Source organism: Barbus barbus, assembly GCF_936440315.1.
Source record: "Barbus barbus genome assembly, chromosome: 43".
NCBI classification, from domain to species: Eukaryota; Metazoa; Chordata; class Actinopteri; order Cypriniformes; family Cyprinidae; genus Barbus; species Barbus barbus.
The window spans coordinates 17,628,948-17,649,832 of record NC_136721.1 but is presented as its reverse complement, the minus strand read 5'-3'; the positions used below and the strand labels follow the sequence as shown (position 1 = coordinate 17,649,832).

The 20,885-nt window shown below is 36.6% G+C and overlaps 1 protein-coding gene across 1 annotated transcript; it reads right to left on the bottom strand.

Annotated features, from left to right (window-relative positions):
- Nucleotides 1-318: 318 nt before the first annotated feature.
- LOC306862541 (stromelysin-3-like) lies at nt 319-20,201 on the bottom strand. The gene is made up of 8 exons (XM_079405395.1): nt 19,787-20,201; nt 11,765-12,063; nt 6,844-6,987; nt 4,884-5,017; nt 3,707-3,945; nt 3,404-3,608; nt 1,781-2,041; nt 319-1,673 (listed from the first exon to the last, which is right to left on the bottom strand). Exons 1-8 carry the CDS (start codon nt 19,889-19,891, stop codon nt 1,546-1,548), a joined length of 1,515 nt encoding a protein of 504 aa, XP_079261521.1. The 5' UTR covers nt 19,892-20,201; the 3' UTR covers nt 319-1,545.
- Nucleotides 20,202-20,885: the final 684 nt, after the last annotated feature.

The window sequence follows — 20,885 nt, the reverse complement described above, 5'->3', positions numbered from 1 at the left end:
CAAATAAATTGATGGATTGAGTTCAATAAGGTTGAAAGTCTGAGGGGAAAAAGTAGAAAAATATATGATGGTAAATAAATTCCAAGATCTCATATAAAAATGAAGTCTGTTAATTTCCATAAAAAAATCCTTTTCAGTTATAAAAGTGACTGAATTTAAAGAAACACACAAACACTGATAATATTACCAACCACCTGTGAGGGAAAGTAATGTAGAAACTAAATCTGTATGCTGAAACTTCATAATATGATGATTATGAATATATGAGCAAAACCTCTTGTCAGTATTTTCTGAATTGAATCCAGACAACAGATAATTCAGAGTACAATAAACAAAGAGAGATTTTTATTGGAGCTGAAAATATAATACAATTCTTTTTACAAATTATTTACACAGAAAATTGGTCATTAAAAACAATAACAATAGAAAGAATCGATTACATGACAAACATTATAATAACAGTGAATGAGAAGGGTACAGTTTCCCTAAATCAAAAGCCATCATTATCATGCTATAAGGATTATAATCCTCAGTAGCCACACTATGCAAAACCTTTAATTAGATACACGTGAAGAGCATCAGTGACCTGCACTGTAAAATAGACATTATCACTATTGAAAAACAGGTCTTCAGAAGTCCCTTATGAACTTAAGTTAAGCCTAAATGGACGTTGACATTGACAGCTATTCCCAAAGGTCACTTGTGTCTCGTCAAATTGCCATTTCTCATTAAAAATTAAAGAAAGTCCCTAAATGCTGAAAGTACAGCATTATGGTTCTACACTTTAAAGTTTAGGCCCTTTAAAGCGTCAAACAAAATACAAAATCTCTATAAAGTTCAGTAAAAAATAGCTACATTATTGTTGCTCTGAGAACTAAATTATTCGTTTTTAGGATGCTTTGATATTTGATGTACATGTTTACCTCATGTTTTTGTCACTTACATCTGTACTAAAAGTTATTAGTATGCGCTTCAATAAGGTTTCTGCTTTAAATTACTTGCCTTATAGATTTCCACTGTAAGTGCATTAGGTTTAATGCAATCTTTGCTTGTTTTTAAGGACAAAATTGTCTTTTGTGGTAATCAACAGCACGTCACTAATGGCACAATATGGTATTTCTCAAAAAGAATGGCCATTATGTTTTCCTAACACTATCAATACTGCCAAAAATATACAAATAATAAATAACCAAGTACACAAAATATATACGAAAAATATTTTAAGGCCAGAATTTCCTGCTTTTCCTGAGAAATGAGTCGTTGTTTTGCAGATGAGAAGATCCAGCAATATGGTTAATTGACGCAGATGTAGCATCTTGAGTCACGGACTGAGTAGATAAACAGTATCTGCTTGAATCCACAAAAAAAAAAAAAAGTTTGATCCAGCGGTCAGATTTAGAGACTGTACATCTGACACTTTGCGTGATATAAATAAAAAATACTAGACCTAGATTGGTTCAAAGTTAAACATGTGGAAACTGCCCGTTGCACTAGGTGCGTGACAAAGATCATTTGGGATAAATTATGTCTAGTTGTACCAGTGATTCATCGATACAGGGCAGCAGAACAATCAAAGAAATCCATGCCAATATATCGTGGGTATCCCTCCAGCACCCTCACTTCTACTGGGTCGAACTTCCAGTACTGCTTCCCTCTCAAGAAGTGGGCGAAGCCTGTGGAGTAATAACGAACAAAGAAATATTCAATGCCTTTTTAAACTCCCTCCATCCATTGTAGATTCAAAAACATGCAAGAAATATTGTCTCAGTGACAACCGTACCGAATCGGTCCTGGAAAGCAGCGTCAATGTCATCCGGTACGCCCCTCCAGTCCCTCATGCTGCGAGGGTGGACTGAGTCTACGCGGTTTTCCTTCAGGTTGAATCGCCAGTAGCTTCCTTTTTTGAAGAAGTAGATCTTCTGAGCCTTATCTTCTCCCCACATGAGGGCGGCCTGAATGTCAGTCACTGTTAGACCTAGTCGTCGTACAGAGTCCGGCCCTGTGATCTGCCGCTCTGCATCAAAAACCCAGTAACTCTGGCCTACAGAGAGAATGTTGGGTGAAAGTGGTCATATTAAATCATGGTTTATGAATTTTCCATTCATCATTAACCCCTGATTTAGTTTACTAGTCTAAGGCTGCTCAGTGTACAATATAGTGGACAGTATACAATATATATATATATAGTATACTGTCCACTATTTTGTACACTGAGCAGCCTTAGACTAGTAAACTAAATCAGGGGTATATATATATATATATATATATATATATATATATATATACACACAAAATGGTGTGAAAAAATGTTGGCCCCCTTCCTTTTTTTTTTGCATGTTTGTCACACTTTAATGTTTCAGATCATCAAACAAATTTAAATATTAATCAAAGATAACACAAGTAAACACAGCATTCAGTTTTTAAATGAAGGTTTTTTTTATGAAGGGAAAACAAAATCCAAACCCACATGGCCCTGTGTGAAAAAGTGTGTTTAACTGTTCGTGACCTCAAGCTAAAGTGAACTTGGGTTCTGCAGCAGGACAATGATCCAAAACACACCAGCAAATCCACCTCTGAATGGCTGAAGAAAAACAAAATGAAGACTTTGGAGTGGCCTAGTCAAAGTCCTGACCTGAATCCTATTGAGATGCTGTGGCATGACCTTAAAAAGGCGGTTCATGCTCGAAAACCCTCCAATGTGGCTGAATTACAACAATTCTACCGAGATGAGTGGGCCAAAATTCCTCCACAGCGCTGTAACAGACTCATTGCAAGTTATCGCAAACGCTTGATTGCAGTTGTTGTTGCTAAGGGTGGCCCAACCAGTTATTAGGTTTAGGGGGCAAGCACTTTTTCACACAGGGCCATGTGGGTTTGGATTTTGTTTTCCCTTAATAATAAAAAACTTCATTCAAAAACTGCATGTTGTGTTTACTTGTGTTATCTTTGATTAATATTTAAATTAGTTTGATCTGAAACATTAAAGTGTGAAAAACATGCAAAAAAATTTAAAATCAGGAAGGGGGCCAACACTTTTTCACACCACTGTATATTTATATATATTCCCATATACATTTGATCAAAAGTGACAATGACATTTATAATGTTACATAAGATTTCTACTTCGAAAAAACATGAAACAGCAAAACTGTTTTTGTCACCATTTATAATTATAAATGTTTCTTGAGCACCAAATCAAGATTTCTGACTGTTCATGTGACACAAAATTTAGCTCTGCCATCATAGGATTAAATTACATTTTAAAATAGAAAAACAATAAAACAAAATTATTAATATTTAAGAATATTATTGTTTTACTGTATTGTTTGATCAAATAAATGCAGCTTAGGTGAGCATAAGAGAGTTATTTCAAATACATCCTATATATTTTGAGACCGTTTACCTTGGAAGAACCAAATATTTCCAGATTTGTCTTCAAAAGCAGCATCAATGTCACCAGGGATTCCTCTCCAGTGCCTGGATGCCAATGCAGGATATCCAGTCTGCAGTTTACCATCACGGATCCGCCATACATAACCCGACTTAAAGAAAAACAGCTCGCCTCGGATCATAGATACAGCATCAAAGTCAGTTTGGCAAGCATCAGGCTGAAAAATAGGAAATAAGGAGAAAAAAAAGAGAATGAGAAGGAAAAGAAGAATTCCCAATATTCCCAAGATCAGATGCAATCAGCCATATAACTCACCACTGTGCTTTCAATCTCATTGGTTTCTGTGACTTTGGGAGTTCTCTCCTCCATCTTTTCTTTATCATCCGTGTGTCTGGATCCATACAAAGACTGTATACCACGCTTATCATCTTCACTCAGTTCGAGCGGGTAGGAGAAAGTGTAGAAAGGCGACATCACTGCGCCTGGTGCCATGGAGTGCTGCAATCCTAATACATGACCGATCTCATGAGCAGCCACCTGGAGGAGGTCAGTGCCTAGTAGAAAGCAAGAGGATTAAAAAAGTGGGTTCAAAATTACATATAAAACGTAATAGTATGGTATACAGTCCATTCATCATATATTTATGTGGAAATCCATTTGTATGTAATAAAACAAACAATTTTTTTTTTGCAGGTTGCAAAGTTATAACAGTAGCAAGCAACAAGCTACAGACTTTATGAGTGAATCATTGAGTGATACAACCGATTCTTTCAAGCACTGATTCCTTCAGGAAAGAAGCAAGTGACTGGCTTTATGAGTGAGTCCTTGAAGCATTCTCTCAACCGATTCATTAAAAAAACTGATTCATTCAGGTGCAAAACAAGTGCCTGTGCCCCAATGTGCATACTATCCATCCTAAATTCTATGTGATATTAGTCATTTTCAATACTATTTAGGGCAGATAGGGTGAATAGTATGCACATTGGGACGCAAGGGCAGGCTGGCTTTATGACCGAGTTTTGAATCATTCAAACAAACGATTCATTCAAAAAAACTGATTCATTCAGGGACAATACACCACTACAGTATGTTGCTTGGAGATGAACAAACAATGATTTTGCTTTAACGTCATTTGTATGTATTATAGTCCGCACAGCAATAATGGACCAATAAACTTGCAAAATTGCTTATATCGCATTATATCGCTTCTTTCTTGCAATTGCGAGACTTAGAATCGTGAGATTTTTTGAGATGCAAGTCAGAACTGAGAGATACAGCGTCACGTTACCTTTTTTTTATTCTGTGTCAAAATTGTAATGTAATCTAAACTCAGAATTAAAAAAAAAAATCTTAAAAATTGTGAGATGTAAACTCACAATTACTTGCAATATATGAACTGGCAATTCTGAAAAAAACTGTGAGATATAAACTTCCAATGGTGAGTTAAAAAAAACCCAATTGTAGCTAAAAAAAAGTCCAGTATATCACTCACCCATACTGTTGCCCACTGTCCAAGTCTCATCGTAGTCAAAGTGAATGTCTCCCTCTCGGTAAGTTCGGGGAAAGAAGGCATGAGCCAGAATTCCTCCTGGGCCATCAAAAGGAAGATTGTCTCCATGCCAGTACCTGAATGTGAAACACAGTCTCTCAGACCACAGCACAAACCCAAATATTTCCGTTCTGTTATTTCATCAGCATGCCTGATGAACTGATCGCTGAAAAGAATTTTCTAAGTACACTTCATGATTAAACGAGGGTGAGAATAATGACCTGAACAGAGACATTGCCGTTTCTACCATGCAACCGTACAGCATTATAGCCTACTGTAACTGTCACACCTCAGTAACTTTCCTGATTCCCTTGCCTTCAATGGAATGCCAAATACCACCCTGACTGAATGGCACTGAATAAACTGAACCCCAGATTTTCCATTGTGAAATGCTGAGAGGTTAAATTATGCACAAAGCCCTGCAGGATCTTAGATCTTTAAATCTGGCAGACCTGAAAGGTCAACAAAGGCCACTATTTTAGTTAAACCAAACTCATAAATGTCCGGTGCACTGCTGTCCCATTGATGGAATCTCAGATTGAGTCAGAACAAATGAAACTGACATGCCTAGAGTCCCACACTTCACTCAACCGACCTCCAGATGTTTCACTTTATGCCAGATGGATCTAGATATTTCCCCCTGCTTTGAAGAAAAGTGGTATCGCTCATTAGAGCTCCATACGTGCGTATCTCAGAAACATAACAACTGTACATTAGCGCTTTAACAGGAAGCCAAATTTTCAAAGGAACTTTCATTTTCAAGCAGAAATTTTAAAGAAAAAGCCACTGGTTTGAGCAAAATTTCCTGTTGAAAGATATATGACATTGTTGCCTTAAGGTTAGTTTTTTCAAAAAGAAAGGGATTTTGAGCCGCAGTGTTGCATGTCCTGTAGAACTAAACCGCACAGGTTATGACTTTTCTTTCTATGGGAATTTAAGAAGTAACACACGTGCATGAATGGACGTGCAGTGTAAATTTTCGACCTATAATCCTAAACCCTCTCTAATCTCCAGCTTCTAGAGGAGATGAAAAGCCTCTGTGTTTGACTAGTCAAGTGGAAACTTTTCCTCTTTGAGTCAATGAATACACATCTCTGAACTGACAATATGGTGTTACAAGCTCTGTCAAATGAGAGGCCAGAGAAACAGTATTTCAACGATGATATACAGAATAAAAGACCAGTCAAAGTGTGCTGAATATGTACATTGTTTCATTGCAGTGTTGTTTTCGATAAATCTTGGGATGTAACTTTAAATGGGTCATAGGAGTACAAATCTGATTTTTATTAATCTTTTCAAATAAACTGACAGTAACCTGACAAAAAACATATCTTGGTCAAATAAATGCTGTTCTTTTGAACCTGAAAAAAAAAATCCTATCCTGAAAAAAATATATCACAGTTTCCATTAAAATATTAAGCAGCACAACTGTTTTCAACATTTATGGTAAGAAAAGTATCTTAAGCACCAAATGAGAATAATGATTTCTGAAGGATCACGTGACACTGAAGACTGGAGTAATGGCAGCTGAAATGTAAATTATTACCAACAGAGGAAGTAGTGTCATTTACTATTAAACATACTGTAATCTTCAAAACATTTTCTTCCTAATCCAAAAATATCCTAAAACTTATTATTGAAATTACTGTAAGCTGCAATTTCAACTCATTCATACATTTTTGTGGTTATGATCTCACAACAAAATACATTTACATGTTCCTAAAGGTTCAATAGAAAAAAAGCATCAAACAGGGTGAAAAATGGTCATATATTACTTCTTGATCAAAGAAACGTTAACTAACATTATAATTGAACCTCAATAATAATCATTAAATGTACGTTAGGACCCCTTTAAAAACATAACAGACACAGCAAACAGTGAAAATATCCTTTTTTTTTTTACCTGTTAAAGTCAATCATGATATCCGCCTGGCCACTGGTGACCTCAGTAAAGGTGAGAGGGGTGACGTCACTCCAGACCTGCAGTGCCTCTCTCAACACATGTCTGACTTTCTCTAAACTCATCTGCCAAGGCGTCCGCATGATCCTGTAACACAAGCACATGCGATTTTCATTTGGTCTCTGGTGCATTACCCCAATAATTCCCTTTATTTAAACATGTTTGCTACCCTTTTTGGAGGTGAACCAAGAGACTGGATCAGAATCTGGCTGTTGTGAAAGAAAAGCTCAGTCTGAATGGATTAGACACGGTACCTAGTACTACAACGCTCTCTGACCATAATAACAGAACACATGTGATACTTGATATTGTGGCAGTGATGGTACCCCTATTTGGGTTCCTTTAAGTGCATATAAGTCATATAAGTCTTACAGGCATACATAACATATTTCAAGACTCTTTTGTCTCTTGTCATTTAGCAGGATCTTAATCCAAAACAATTCACAATACACTGCATTACTGACCATTTTAGAGGCATTAAAGGGATAGTCCACCCAAAATTGAAAGTTCTGTCATCATTTCCTCACCCTCAAGTTGTTCCAAAACTGTATGACTTTCATTCTTATAGAAAATATTTTGAAAGATTTTGGTAACTATACAGTTTACGTTTCCATTCTACTGACTTCTATTGTATGAATAAAAATACAATGGAAGTCAATAGGTAGGTTACACTTTATTTTGATAGTCCACTTTAGACAACTTTGCGACTACATGTCAACCAATTCTCATTAATTTGTATCTACATGTCTACGAATTTAGAGTTGACTGTTATGTTACTGTTAGGGTTAGTAGAATAAGTTGACATATAGTTGCAAAGTTTCTCACAGTCAGTATGTTGTATGTTGTGGACCCATCAAAATAAAGTGTTAGAAGATATTAAGCAGACGGTCTACTAATACCAAAGAGTATATATTCTTTGCTAATACTCTAATGAATGCTAGTTGACATGTTGTTGTAAAGTTATAGTAGAATGTCTAAAGTGGACTATCAAAATAAAGTGCTACCAATAGTTATTAAAAATACCTTCTTTTGTGTAAGCTATAGCTGAAATGAGTCTAAGATTTTGGGTGGACTATCCGTTTTATAGCATTCTTCTTAGGTAGCAATTATATTGAATTAGATATTTCCTGGTCCAGAGTTTACTATCACACCACCACTGATTCCTCCCAAAAACTAACCATAAAAAGCTTCAACTGCTCTTTCTATTCTAAACCAGCAGTTTACCCATTTTGAATGCTGTTTATAAATTAAAATGCTACTTTCATCTCTCATAGAATGAGCCCACAGCTTTTAACTTTTAGATGAAAGACGAGCTACATTATAAAGCTTGCTGAGTGATGAAGTCATGCATGCTTATTTTCACAAGCAGAATCCCCACTGAGCACATTTAAGCTGGTGGACCACAAATCTGTATCATGTTCCACAAAGCTTCCCTTTAGTGCATTTCATTAAAAAAGAATATTAAAATGTCTTAAAGCACCACATCTGAAGTATTGTTTAGCTCCCAACCTGCAGCTATATTGACTGGTAGTGACTACCTACCTCTGCTCTGTGTTGTTTTCATGCTTGGACACGTTCATGCTTTGGTCATTATTACCTCTGTGGGACAGGGATCGCTCTGGGGCTGCATGTTGGAGCCACAAACTGTCTCAGATTGTGGGGCCTCTGCAGTCTGCAAGCCCAGACAGCAGCTATGACAGCAGGAGAGAGCCCAGTGTGGTAGTCTGTGGCTTTAAACATTGTCCTTATTCGCTGCTACAATTAGAGATTTCCTCCCTGTTTTCTGATCTAGACTATAGGCTACTACCACAAAAGAATTGATAAAGCGTAAATCAGATTAGTGACTTTTGGTTTAGATTAGTGACTTTAAAGTGCTAATATAGTGGCCCCAAAGAGGTTTTAGATACTTATATGTCAGGGGTTTTCAACCTGGGGTCTAGGGACTCTCAGGGTACCAGAAGAGGCATCTTTGGGTTTGTGGTGTAGTAAAGTAAAATAAAATGCTTTAAAAAAAAAAATCATATAACAATTTGGTATTTATTTAATTTAGCAAACAACACTTTATCTTTAAAGTATCACTTTCAAATAGTGGTATTCTGAACTTTCTGTTTATTAAGCATCTTGAAAAAATGGATCACGGTTTCCACAAAAGTATTAAGCAGCACAACTGATTTCAACATTCCTAGCAAGTGGCGTCTTTTCTCTAAAGGTTTTTTTTTTTTTACTACTTTTCAGCAGTAACTTCTAACCATCTGGTCCAAAGGTGACTTTAATGGACAAACTTAGTGCACAGGTGTCATTCATCAGGTTTCACTAAAGGTGTGCTCACATTTGACTTTAAGCATGCAAAATGACTTTAGACCTCAATCCACTGCACACATTACATGAAAAACACAGATTTACTTATAGGTTACAGACTTTAGGTTAAAGTAACTGAATTGACAGTATGGTGGGGGCAGAATTGGGGTTTGGTGTGTTTGAGTTCATTTTGCACATGTACAGTCCATCATTAAGTGAGGGGACAAATTACAGGGGACAGCGAGGTGCTATAGCCCATAAACAACCTTCAGAGACGTGAGTCACGACAGCTCATAGTGGCACAGCATTAGAATGCTGCTGACTGGGTTTTGCTGGGGATAAAATATGTGCATGTGTTGCTGCCTTGACATCAGATTCTGATGAGGCAGCACTTACTGTAGTATACAAATTGTACAATGATTTCAGAGGGTTTTTTAAAGGAATCATTAATGGTCATTTTCAGGGTGAAACCTAATGAGGTTTGTCCCAGCTGTGTAACCCCTAAAAAAAAATATATGTAAATTTACAGTACAGTGATAGATGAATTACAAGAGATGGATCAATATTCCATTTCAACATTGTTCAATTCTTCATTTTCCAGTGGATGATGTAGAACGTTGGCAAAGCGTAAGCTCGGGTGACAATAGTCTAGTCTCATGAGAACCAATTTTTGTTTACAGCAAAGGAAAGCCAGGCTCCTCTTGGTTTGTATTAAAACCTTCCAACATTTTTCATTGCAAATCCTCATTTTGTACTTGTAATCCATGACTTAAGTCATATTTTCTTACACAAACGCATCGCTTCGCTTCAGAAGGTTTTTATTGACCCCCCCCCCCGATTGTATTTGTATTTCAACAGGCAAATACACTGATGCTACGGGAATATATGAGAAGGAAATCGAGTCACCTGCTATATGTAGCTGATTCTGAACGAACTCGTCTCTGAGATGAACGTGTTCTAACGCATTTTTAATCAATAAAATGTTAACACAATAGTACATGTCTGACCATTAATTTTTTGACATTATAGGTATATGATATATGATATGATAACTCTGATTGTATTTGTCTGAAATAATAAAGTCACCTAGGATGGCTTGAGGGTGAGTAAATCATGGGGTAATTTTCATTTTTGGGTGAACTATCCCTTTAAGTGAGCATTAGATTGCACTAATTTAAATGGAAAATTTGGCAAATAAGAATGCACAAATAAATATTTATTTATAAATATATACATATATCATTTATATGTAAATATGAAATTTTTTTGATTTTCTGATTTTCTAAAGAAAAGACAATTTTTCTGTTTTGACTTCTATCTTAACAGTATGCAGACACAAACATTAGTCTGCCCTACAGCAATGTGGCTTGATTCAGATGGAGAGCCATGGGAGCTTTATAGGCTGTGATATTTTATGGGAAGGGCCATAAATCAAGGTCAGTTTTAATCAGTGGTTGTACGACTGGTTTTGTCTGCCTGGATCCTCATCTCACCCCCCGCTGAGGACCGAAGAGAAAACTAGAACCATTTGGGCTCTGTTCCCATAACAAACATGAGTGCTCTGAAATGTAACATCTTCTCCTGGTTGGGTCGTGACCTCACTGTCTTCAGATTACAGAGAGTGCTATGTCCGGTGGGAACCGTCTTTGACAAAGATATATGAGGCAAATCAGTCAAAACATGAAGTGGTGACCAGACAACAGACAAATACAATAGTAAGGCCATCATGTCAATCAAAGGCTTCTTAAAGGGATAGTTCACTCAAAATGAAAATTCTGTCATCATGTACCCACCCTCATGTCATTCCAAACTGTGTAACAAAAAAAGAGGATATTTTGAAAAAAGTCAGCGAGGTCAAGTAATGAAAGTTTAATGGTTTTAATTGTGAACAAACCCTGAGACATTTTCAAAATATGCTCTTTTCTGTAGAGGAAAGACAGTTGTACAGGTTTGGCATGATAAGGGTAGGTATAATATTAACTATCCCTTTAAAAGGCAATGAAATTCAGGTCGACTTGAAGTAGCGATTGTGTGTGTGTGTTTAAGAAAATGATTTACTGTTTTAAATCAAAGGGGGCTTGATACATATTTCTAGCTGTGTTCTGGAGCCATGCAGTCCCGGGTCTGAGACAGTTTACTGCTTCTAATTAAGTGGGTGTAATAGTGGAAAGAGTGTGTGGTCTTTTTTAGAACCGATAACAGCTATAAGAAATGTGAGAAGATAAAGAAAGATTTCCTGTGTGGGCTGGGAAATAGTGTATTTCTGAGATAAAATGAGGAAGAAGAACTGCAAATGTTTCATTTAAACACACTCTGTAATAAGAAAAAAACCTTTAATGTATAGATTCAGTCAAATGTGTGTTGACTGGGAGCTAGGATACCAAAAAAAGCTATATTATTAGCTCACTGTGGCCTTTGTAAGGCTCAAAATAGAACCTTGGCAATGCATCAAAGTCATTTTCTCCCATTTACGCTTTAATGTTTAATTCATTTTATGTCTATCATCTCATTAAGTGTAGACAGAGCAATCATATACAACCGCAACCGCTATCTGTGCAAGTCTTACTTGTATGTGAGGTCTGTTTTGTCCCAGCGTCCTCCAAACAAATCAAAGCGTTTTTGGCGATGACGGCCCCCAAGCAAACCTCCTTTGAGGGTTGAGTAATTAAGGACGCTCCCTTCCTTCTGTGAGGGGTAGTCTGGGACTCCACAGCGAGGTCTGTTCCAGAACTCAGTGCCATTCTTGGGAAGAGTCGAGTGTGGATGTACTCTTTTATTGCTAGAGTATTCACTCAGGGTGTCCTGAAGGTGATGAAGTCGGCCCCTCTTCTTCAGGCCATGATGATGGGTCTTTTGAGGCCAGTCCTGTCAACACACACATAAACTGTCAATCAAATGTACACTTGACCTTCATTTATAGATGCTACACTATTAAATTGGGTTTGTTTGGTGGCTAAGGTGTTGTTATGTTTTAGTGTATTGTTGTTTGGTTGCTAGGGTATTCTGGCTGGTTCACAGGGCATTGCTAGTCCAAAACTATTACAAATAAAATGCAATAAAATATCAACATGAAAATATGAAATATATAATAAAATCTAAATAGATGAAAAACCTTTGATGTAAACAAATGTTGCCTTTGAAACTAACTACAACTAACTGAAATAAATTAAGTTTAAGTGGAAGCAATAAAATTACTAAAATTTGAACGGATATAAATAAAATTAATTAAAGCTAAACAGAAATGTAAAAAAAAAATAATAAAAATGTCAAAATCACAAAACACAATTACTAAAACTTAAACTAAAATTTAACCTAAAAATAAAAAACTACAATAAAATAAAAAATAAAAGCTCATTCAAAAATATGAATATAAATAATATTAAAGTAACACTGGATGCTAGGGTTTCTAATAGGCTCACATTGAAAATGAATGACTTGAAAATGAGAGACCCGGGTTCGAATCCACTGTGAGACACCAATGTGTCTCTGAGCAAGACACTTAACCCCTAGTTGCTCCAGAGGCGTGTGACCTCTGACATATGTAGCAATTGTAAGTCGCTTTGGATAAAAGCGTCAGCTAAATGAGTAAATGTAGATGAAAAAGATAAATGTAAACAAAAATTTGAAATTTTGCCTGGCAACTAATGGAAATAAAATAAGTTTAGGTTGAAGTACTAAAAAAAAAAAAAACTTAATAAATAAATAAATAAAGTTAAATTTATTTATAAAATGAAAATCATAAAACAAAACAAAAAATTGTAAACTAATATGTAAACTAAATATAAATGTAAAAATATAAAACAAAGTAAAATATAAAAATACACACTTAAATATTAATAAATAATACAATAGTACATAAATAGTACTAAAATAACACTGGATTGGTGGTTGCTAGGGTGTTCTGGTTGGACAAACAGTAAGGTGAAGGTGCAAATAAAGCCTTGCTGTCTAAATTGGGAGCAAAAGTTATGCTTGTGCAACAGTTGGTTTTACGTCACTGATAATTTGCAAGAAGCATTATCACAGTCAATTTCCTCACTCAAATTTCAAGGAAATGGTTCTGTTAATGGGCTGGGAGGTTAGCTGCCTGGAGGGGAAGTCAGATTGCCCCAATTTCTCTCCTTGCCCAAACCTCATCGCAATTCTCTACACTAGCTGTGTGGGTTTAGAAGCCTCTATCTCACTCTTTTTCCTTCTCTATACCTCCTTCTTTCTCTCTAATTTGTGCTTGGTTAAGAGGCCAGGGGTGGTATAGGGTGAACTATTTCTTTTAAATGCTTTTAAAAATCCTTCCGCCTCTCGTAGCCATAGGGAGTCTCTTAAAAGCTGTAATTTAAGCACAAACTATATTTAGACAACCATAAAACATTTAGAAATATAAAGCAGGAAGTCTGAAAAGAAAAAAGTCACTTGTTTAAATGTCACTTTATCATTGAAAGCAGGTCCAACTATCATGATGATATAACAGACCAAAGCGAGTGGCTTTAAAAACGAGTAGCGAGAATTGGACCTTAAAATAAAATGTGACTGATAACAGTTTCGTATTCAATGCGAACAAACAAATTTCTTATTGCTGGAAACTTGTTGCGTAGCATCTGGTTAAAAGACAGTGTAACTCAAGACAAATTCTAAAAAATAAAAGGAAAAACAACCAAATTTTTGCAGGCAAGTCGAGACGTAGTACCTTAGTAACAATCCACTGACATGTGAACTTAATAGCGTTGCTAAAACATGACCCCGCACCCCCGGCAATGAGGAACCGCACAAATTCCTCAGATAGAAGTGAAGAATTCACTGCACTTTATCTACTCTCAGTTTGTTTCTCTCAAATCTGCTGAGTGCGCATGGACTTTCCATGGGCTGAACCATCATTAAATGGTCATACATGTTGAAAGCATGTAATTTAAGCAGTCTCTAAACAACCTGGAGACAGGAAAGTTTTTTGTACAACAGTCAAGATTGTTTATTGTAGAGCAATGGAACCTCTCAGCGATGACAAACTAGCCTCGAGTCTACTTAGGGAGCGATAGAGGTGGAAGAAAAACACCCGGGTGTCTCAGGTTCAGCGGGAGTCATGGGTTAAAGGTTAAAGCCTAAATCAACAAAACAGACCCCTTGGGCCAAAGTAAACACACATACTCCCTTTTCAAACCAAAACTCAGTAGACAGTCAGTGTTTTCCCCTTTTAATAGATCAATTCTGTATAACCCGCACATAATTCCTATACAAATCGTTCTAAAGTTTTGGCTTTGTTTAATTTTAATTTTAGGTTTCTAAGTCTCGTATGTGTACCAAGGCTGCATTTATTTGATCAAAAATACAATAAAAGCAGGAATATTCTGAAATATTATTACATTTTAAAATATATGTTTTTATATGCGTATTTTAATATCCATCGGAAAAGCTGAATTTACTCCAGTCCTTTAGAAATCAAGCTAATATGCTGATTTGCTGCTTAAGAAACATTTCTTTCTTATTATCAAAGTTGAAAACAGTTGTACTGCTTAATATTTTTGTGGAAAATGTGATAATTTTTTAAAAGATTAAAAAGTTCATTATCATTATAGGCTATCACTTTTAATGCATTTAATGTGTCTTTTAAAAAAAAAAAATCTTACTGACCCCAAACTCTTTACATAGAGTGTACATTAAAAAAAAAATGTACATAAAAAGTCTACATTAAAAAAAATCATAGAAATACTATGAACTCATATGACCCACTTTTGTAACCACATTTCATAATATGCTGTCAGTATTTTATAAGATTTGGAGGTGCTAAGTGCCAACAAGATGGCTCAGGTTGCTGATGTAATAATACATAAGTATATTAGCAGCTGAAACTGGTATAAACATATAGAGTCAAAGCCAAATCTCGAAAGAAACTGCCAAAACATTGTTTTCTCAACAAACTATCATTAGATCTTGCTCCATAATTGTGGCAGCTTTAGGAGTTAAATTAAACTGAAACTGAAAAAAATATGTCATTATTTACTCATCAACATTTGGAACTGGAAATATGAGGGTATTTTCATAGGATACAAAAGGAGAGTTTTAATTGGGGGAATAATATTGGGTGAACTGTTCCTTTAAGACTAATTAAAAAAAGATCAATGTGACTGCACTATTGAGGGACTACGCTAAGTAATCTTTGCTTCACGTTCAACATTCACGTTCATGCACACATCTCATTTTAACAAAAGCCCAAATCAAAGAACCTTTTTTTAATCAGACATTTCTCAAGCCTGGGCGTATTTTACAGCATCCACCTGCATGTAGTGAAACATGTGAAAATAGGAGTCCATTCAGAAACCCACTGAAATGTCTTAAGAATTACCACTGTAGCCACACATGTTCCATATAAAACAAAGGTCTCTCTTTCCAAGCCTCATCATGTTGTGCAAATATTTGACGTTTTCATGATACCTTCCTGACAGATATATGCATCTCATCAGTTGACAAACAAAATCAACTGGGAATTATTTTACCTTAAGCTGCAGTCACACCTTTGCACATTCAAACATCAGGCATTTGTGCCTGCGGGAAGATCTGCTATGTTCTAAACAATACAGAAGAACTATTATTTTTAACAACTACATTTCTAATATCAAATATCCATATAAAAGGAACAATCGGGAATGGAAAAAACACCATAAACAGACTTCTATTTTCACAGCATGTGCATCTGTAGGTCAATAGGTCAGTGGGTAAAAACTCTAACATGATACAGTATGTTATGCTGTAACAAAACACAGAGACCCAGATACAGCGAGAAACCTTTGGGGGAAATCCAGAAGAAAAGAACTGACATGTCAGTGCAAGAAGAAGGTTTGGAGAGAATTGGAGTGCCTGGCATCATGCCATGTCCATAGGATTTCTGAGGATAACCTCTTTTTTGGCAGCCAAATCTTTCTCTTTAGGGCATCCGGATGATGTCAGCAACTCCTGAAAGATCCCTAACACTCATCAGCACAGCCGGCATCCAGGGCAAAGCATCATGAGTTTCCAAAATACACCCAAAATGACTTTCTACATTTGGATGACTGTTAACTACTGACTCAGCAAGCCATAGAAATACAGCCAAGAGCACTTCCTACCATCCTGCTTTTTTGGCTTGCCGTTTTATTTTCAGTGCAACCCTGATCCAAACATCCTGGTTGCGTGGGTCTCATTGTCTCTCTGAAGCATGCCTTTGTCGAGAGAAAAGTTACAAACAAGAATTTTCTGGCACATTAAAGTAGGCCACAACTTGAGATATTGAATGAGCATGCCAGATGAAATCGGATTAGGGTAAATATTTACCTGCAAAAACCTCCAAAGATCTGCATGCTTTGGGGTTGTATACACAAGTGATTATACTGAAAAGTGAGACTGTTTAGTGGGTAAATTATGTTGATGGAAGATATTCATGCAGAAAGAGTATAGTGCATCTAAGGTAGACCATTAGTGTCTCTAAGCCTAGGGAGGCAAAATAATACTCTTTAAATAGTTCCCACTTGTTCCACCTGAAAGCGAAAGAGGTGACAACTAGGCAATATTATTTTGGAAGACAACTGCACTGAAATGTTTGATGCATTGCCAGGAACAACAATGAACTTGAAATAAAGGTATGTCAAGAGCAAGTTCTTTTGTCTCCTAATTTCCGTAGAGTTAGGAAACAGCTGTCGAGAGGTTCTAGATCTAAAGGTCAGGTGACAGGAAAAATGGTGGTTAGAATCAGAACCAGGTACATCAGGGTTTCTGGTGTCAGTCATGCTCTCGTTTGTGCCTACAGGCAAGAAATCTGAACCAAACGGCTCCACAGGTGGTGCGTTGCAACTGACCCTGACCTTACTCTATCCACTCTAAGCTTGTGTGTCCTTTTCTTTCATATGTTGAGACTGGGTCATAAGGATAACCCAAACTGAATAATCGGTGCTGATTAACAAGGGTGCCTAGAAGGGGTAAGAAAATCTGTTACTTTCCTCTTCCTACAAAAGCTACATGCTAGCTTATTTGTGCACAATTCAGAATTGAGTATGACTTGTAAATTCCAATTCTATTCCTGAATATGAATTGAGTTAACAAACAGGATGCAATTAAAAATCTACTGAAATTCAAAGACAGACAGATGGACAGACAGATTAGAACAGTAGACAGATGGATAGGTAGATGCACTAATAAATGCACAGAATTATGGACAGACGTATAGAACAGTGGATGGATGGATGCAATGCATAAAATGGTAAATAGACGGAGAGATAGATGCATATATAGAATGATGGATGGATGGATGGATGGATGGATGGATGGATGAAAAGATCCATAATGCATAAAAAGATTCATAAAAGGGTAAATATATAGAATGATGGCTGGATGGATGGATGGATGGATGGAAAGATAGATGCATAAAACAGTAGATGAATGGATAGATGCATAGAACAGATGACAGATGGATGGAAAGAAAGATAGATTCATAAAACTGGAGCTAGATGGATAGGTAGATGCATAGAATGATGGATGGATGGATGGATGGATGCATAGAACAGTCGATAGACAGATGGATGTATGGAAAGAAAGACATTCATGGATGGATGGATGGATGGATGGATGGATGGATGGATGGATGGATGGATGGATGGATGGATGGATGGATGGATGGATGGATGGATGGATGGATGGATGGATGGATGGATAGATAGATAGATAGATAGATAGATAGATAGATAGATAGATAGATAGATAGATAGATAATTTTAAAGTCATTTTAAAATTGTACATTAGTCATGTTAGTGTGTTGACTGAGTTGTTTTGGCAAGTCTTCATGGATCTTGTGATGCGTGAACAATGCTTTAAAGAAAGACATCAGCTTTTCTTTTCTCAGGAGGGTCAACAAATGCAGTGGTAGCTATCTGGATCCTTCCATTTTCCCCTCTGTAAGCAAACACAGAGGGGAAAATGGTTTGTTATCCTGCTCAGCGTGCCAGATGACTTGCCCCTGCCTGCATAATCTCCTGGTCCGGCTTTGTCAACATTCAAGAACAAATTGACAGCACATGCTCCCCATCAACGCTGCCTCTCTACATTCAAACATGTACACAGTTAGTCTTTAAAAACATCTTGAGCTGGTTTGATTGCAGGTGCCATTCCTGTTTGATTGGCAAAGTGGGTCAAGGCAAACATACAATAAAATTAAACTGCTCTTTATAGCCATATGCTTTGACAGCATGCAATGTTTCATTGTCATTTTGTGGTAATGCTTTGTGTATCTGTGGCTATTCAGCATTCTAAAAGAAAGACAAAGACACTGTTCAGTTGTTCTCTACTCTGTTACAACTACTCATTTCAGTTCTTTTATTCACAGATACGTGTTTTTAGCCTGATATTTTCACTGGCAAAATCTCTGTATGGATCTTTGCCAACTGGGTTACAACAGCCATCTGTATAGTTCTTCTTTGTCCACTTCCTCTAAGCCTCACAAGCCCTCTCTTTCTTTGTGCAGAACAAAGTTCTTACAGCCAGATTTCAGTTCTTCGAATATCAGCAGGATGTTTAAACCATAAGGACTACATCACATATTTTTTTGGTTTGTTTGTTTGTTTTTTTCTGAAACCAATTCAAAATAAAGACCTTGGTGCATTCAACAGAATAACATTGAACTATGTGGATTAAAATACATGATTATAATTAATTCATTTGTGTCTGCTTTTGCATGCAATGTAAAAGTGCAATGTGTAGATGTCTTATTTCGGTTGATTCTGAAGGCAACATTAATTTATGCTTAATATTCCAGTAAAAACATTGTGTGGGCGGTTCAATTAGGAGACAATTTATTTATAAATTTCAATTTTAATGTTCTATATTTTTTCTCAACCTCTTATTCCATTTGTAGTTCACTAAGTATTTGCTTGCTCATCACTAAAGTTGACTAGGATTTGTTTTAAACCAGTCAGTATGTCACTGTGTTTTTTGGAAGCCTTTTTGAAACAGTTTCAGCACCATCATACATAAAATGCTGCCATTCACTTACTAGGCAGCAATGCAGTTGCCTTTCAGACACCTTCATTGACTCACTGACCCAAACACATACCTGAAAAAAATCAAACATTCTATGGTAGGTCCCACCCCTTAAACAACTGCAAACATGCTTAACAGAACTACACTGAGCAGTTTTGCTCTTTCAAAACAAAACTCTTATCATATGTATGATAATAAGATAATATGATGGCTGTGTTATAAATCTACAGTTGCCACACATTTCACTGATGCAAAAATAAATGCGCTTTCTGCTGTTCGTTTTTTTATTATTCGATAGCATATCTATAGACTATATGCATATCTATAGAATATATGCATGTGTAACAGGTGAATAGCAATGAATTGGTAACAATAAATCAAGTTGCATGCAAATTTGAAATTCATCACCTGTTAATGTTTTTATATTTTATATTCCTCCTATATCGGACAGTGAAAAATATGCTTATTTGTTAGTATTTGCATGGAGTGAAGATTAAACGTTGTTTACATTATTTGTGTATGCATTTGCTTAACGCGTCTAAAATAGGTTGACTGTTATTTTGTAGTTGCTTACAATATTTTTAAATTCACTTACCGCTGCAGGTTTGTACCTGTTGCTGTTTCTGTCTGGTACCGGTAGAGAATGAATGCACACTAAGCAGTATAAGACTGCAGCGAGAAGCTGCGCAGATCGCATCATCCTGATCGGATTCAGAGCCGCACGCACCACCTGCGCGCGAGGCACTTTACTAAGAGCGCGAGGGAAGGCGCGGAGAGAGCGCGCGCCTGTCTGTCGAGCTTTACTCTGACCAAGTGCAGACAAGCCGAGGGATTTTATACTCTCTGATTTCTTTGTTCTCTTTTCTTCAAATTACACTTTTCTTTCAGGGGCTGGAGTGGCAAGTTCAACGGCAATCACGTGGTCCAGCCCTCCATTCCTCTGGCGCGCTCCGTCGCGTGAGGGGAGAGACGGTGGGTAGACAGCTCTCAGAGCAGGATCGGTTTTCAGTGATGTGGGTTAGTAGGAGAGGTTTAGATAGTGACTGTCCTGTCAGTTGTATACGGCAATGATATGATTTGTCAGTTGCTGTATTGACGACGTGTCTGCCTGCTAGTGTGTAATTTGTTTGTGATTTTGTGCCAGTTTTTGAAGTGCACCTGTAAATTAGTTTATTTCTTTATTCAAACAGATTTAGAGAAATTTAGCATCACTTGCTCACCAATGGATCCACTGCAGTGAATGGGTGCCGTCAGAATGAGAGTTCAAACAGCTGATTAAAACATCACAATAATCCACAACATGACTTAATCCACCAGTAAACATCTTGTGAAGTGAGAAGCTGTGTGTTTTAAATAAACAAATGCATAATTAAAGTGTTTTAACTTAAAACTGACCGTTCTGACCAAAATATATAAGTCCATATATATAATACATAGGCCTAATATGCTCCAGTGAAAAAGTCCATCCCCTTTCACATCAAATTCTACCAAAATATTTGTTTATATTTAATATTTTTGCATGTAAACAGAACTTATTCTGTGCTTATTTCTCTCCTGATTCAGAAGAGACAACTTTTTCATGGGACAAAGCAATACTATGTCACCTTTATTTATATAGCGCTTTTAACAATACAGATTGTGTCAAAGCACATAACAGTATCAAATTGGAGGACAGAGTGTCAGTAATGCATAAT

Excerpts from the sequence above, each read along its gene's own strand:
- LOC306862541 (XM_079405395.1), bottom strand. The coding sequence starts at position 19,891 with ATGATGCGATCTGCGCAGCTTCTCGCTGCAGTCTTATACTGCTTAGTG. Across the intron at positions 6,988-11,764 it reads AAAACAGACCTCACATACAA|GATCATGCGGACGCCTTGGC; the intron begins GTAAGACTTGCA and ends CTTGTGTTACAG. Across the intron at positions 1,674-1,780 it reads TGCTTTCCAGGACCGATTCG|GCTTCGCCCACTTCTTGAGA; the intron begins GTACGGTTGTCA and ends ATTACTCCACAG.